The sequence below is a fragment of the Pundamilia nyererei genome, unplaced genomic scaffold (assembly GCF_000239375.1).
Source record: "Pundamilia nyererei isolate P.nyererei 1_Seehausen unplaced genomic scaffold, PunNye1.0 scaffold00002, whole genome shotgun sequence".
In the NCBI taxonomy this organism is placed as follows: domain Eukaryota; kingdom Metazoa; phylum Chordata; class Actinopteri; order Cichliformes; family Cichlidae; genus Pundamilia; species Pundamilia nyererei.
Genome location: NW_005187403.1, coordinates 8593764 through 8595130, shown reverse-complemented (window position 1 = coordinate 8595130; position 1367 = coordinate 8593764). Strand labels below are relative to the sequence as shown.

The window sequence follows — 1367 nt, the reverse complement described above, 5'->3', positions numbered from 1 at the left end:
TTTTTTTTTTTGTTAAACCAACTTTGGGAAATTTCTTGAATTCCCTTTCTTCTAGACAAATTTTTGAATTAATGTTTATCTCCCAGCAGCAGCCGTCATCTGGGAGTCTCTTTGGTTCCAGTTCAGCCAATACAGCAGTCTCATCTGGGAGTCTCTTTGGTTCAAGTTCAGCCAATACAGCAGTCTCATCTGGTGGTGGAGGATTTTTCAGCGGCCTAGGAGGCAAACCAAGCGAGGACGCTGCCAACAAGAATCCATTTGGCACCACCTCCTCCACTGGAGTGTTTGGACAGTCTGGTCAGACAGGTAGGCTAACTCAGTTCCATGAAAATGTCTACTGAGACTATGGTAAGATGTAATAAAACTGCAGATTAATTAGAAAATTTGAACAGTAGTTGCCGATTTATGTCACATTCAGAAATATTTTCATCATTTTTGTTCAAGTCTTTGTTCTGAGTCAGCGGTAACTACTTTGTCAAAGAACAAACCAAATAAACCTAGATCATTTTATTGTTGTGTAATTACATTTACCTGTCCGTCTTCTAGGTACCAACAGTCTCTTTGGTAATAGTGGTGCCAAGACCTTCAGCTTTGGACAGTCCTCCTTTGGGGAGCAGAAACCTACAGGGACCTTCAGCACTAGTGCTGGAAGTGTGGCATCCCAGGGCTTTGGCTCATTCTCTACACCATCAAAACCAGGTACAGCTTTCCTTGTAATTTTAATGCATTTGTTCTTCACTCCCTGCTTTTTAGTCTTGATATATTTTCACACGTTTTGAGTCGTGCATAGCTAGTTGTAATTCACAGGTAACGTTTTATAAGATTTATTGCTGCTGAGATTTTAAAACCAGACTTGTTTCTGTGTGCTGTTCCCCATTGCTTTGGAAAGAGTGTATTTTTGGTGAAAACTGAGAATTTTTGAGTTATGTTAATTTAAATAGATATTATAGACATGAACACAGGGCTTGAAAGCAGAGTTTAAAAAAGTTCTTGTAAAAGTACATACATCGACAATAGAAGGATCCCTTCTGTCAGACACACACACACACACAGTAGGCAACAGAGAGACAACAATGAAGACATCGTGTATTTTTCTTCCTGTTCAAGTAATATCTATCCACTAGGGGTGCAACGATACACAAAATTCACGGTTCGGTTCGGTTCGATACTTCGGTGTCACAGTTCGATATTTTTTTTCGATACAAAAAAAAATGTTCATGCCTTTTTAATTTGTCATTTATTAAAATTATAAATATATATTTTAACTCAAAAGTACAGTTTTTAAATTTAACCCTAACCCTTGTGCATGTTTTTTATTTTGACAGCGAATGCGCACCTGCGGACCACTTATGTGCAGCCCTGGTTAT

The 1367-nt window shown here is 38.5% G+C and overlaps 1 protein-coding gene across 1 annotated transcript in view; it reads left to right on the top strand.

Annotated features, from left to right (window-relative positions):
• The window catches only part of nup214 (nucleoporin 214), a 39240-nt gene that overhangs the window by 27914 nt on the left and 9959 nt on the right, over positions 1–1367 (top strand). The window contains exons 27-28 of the mRNA XM_013909135.1: positions 87–306; positions 547–699. Coding sequence (XP_013764589.1) covers positions 87–306; positions 547–699 — 373 coding nt within the window. The remainder of the gene's footprint in view (positions 1–86; positions 307–546; positions 700–1367) is intronic.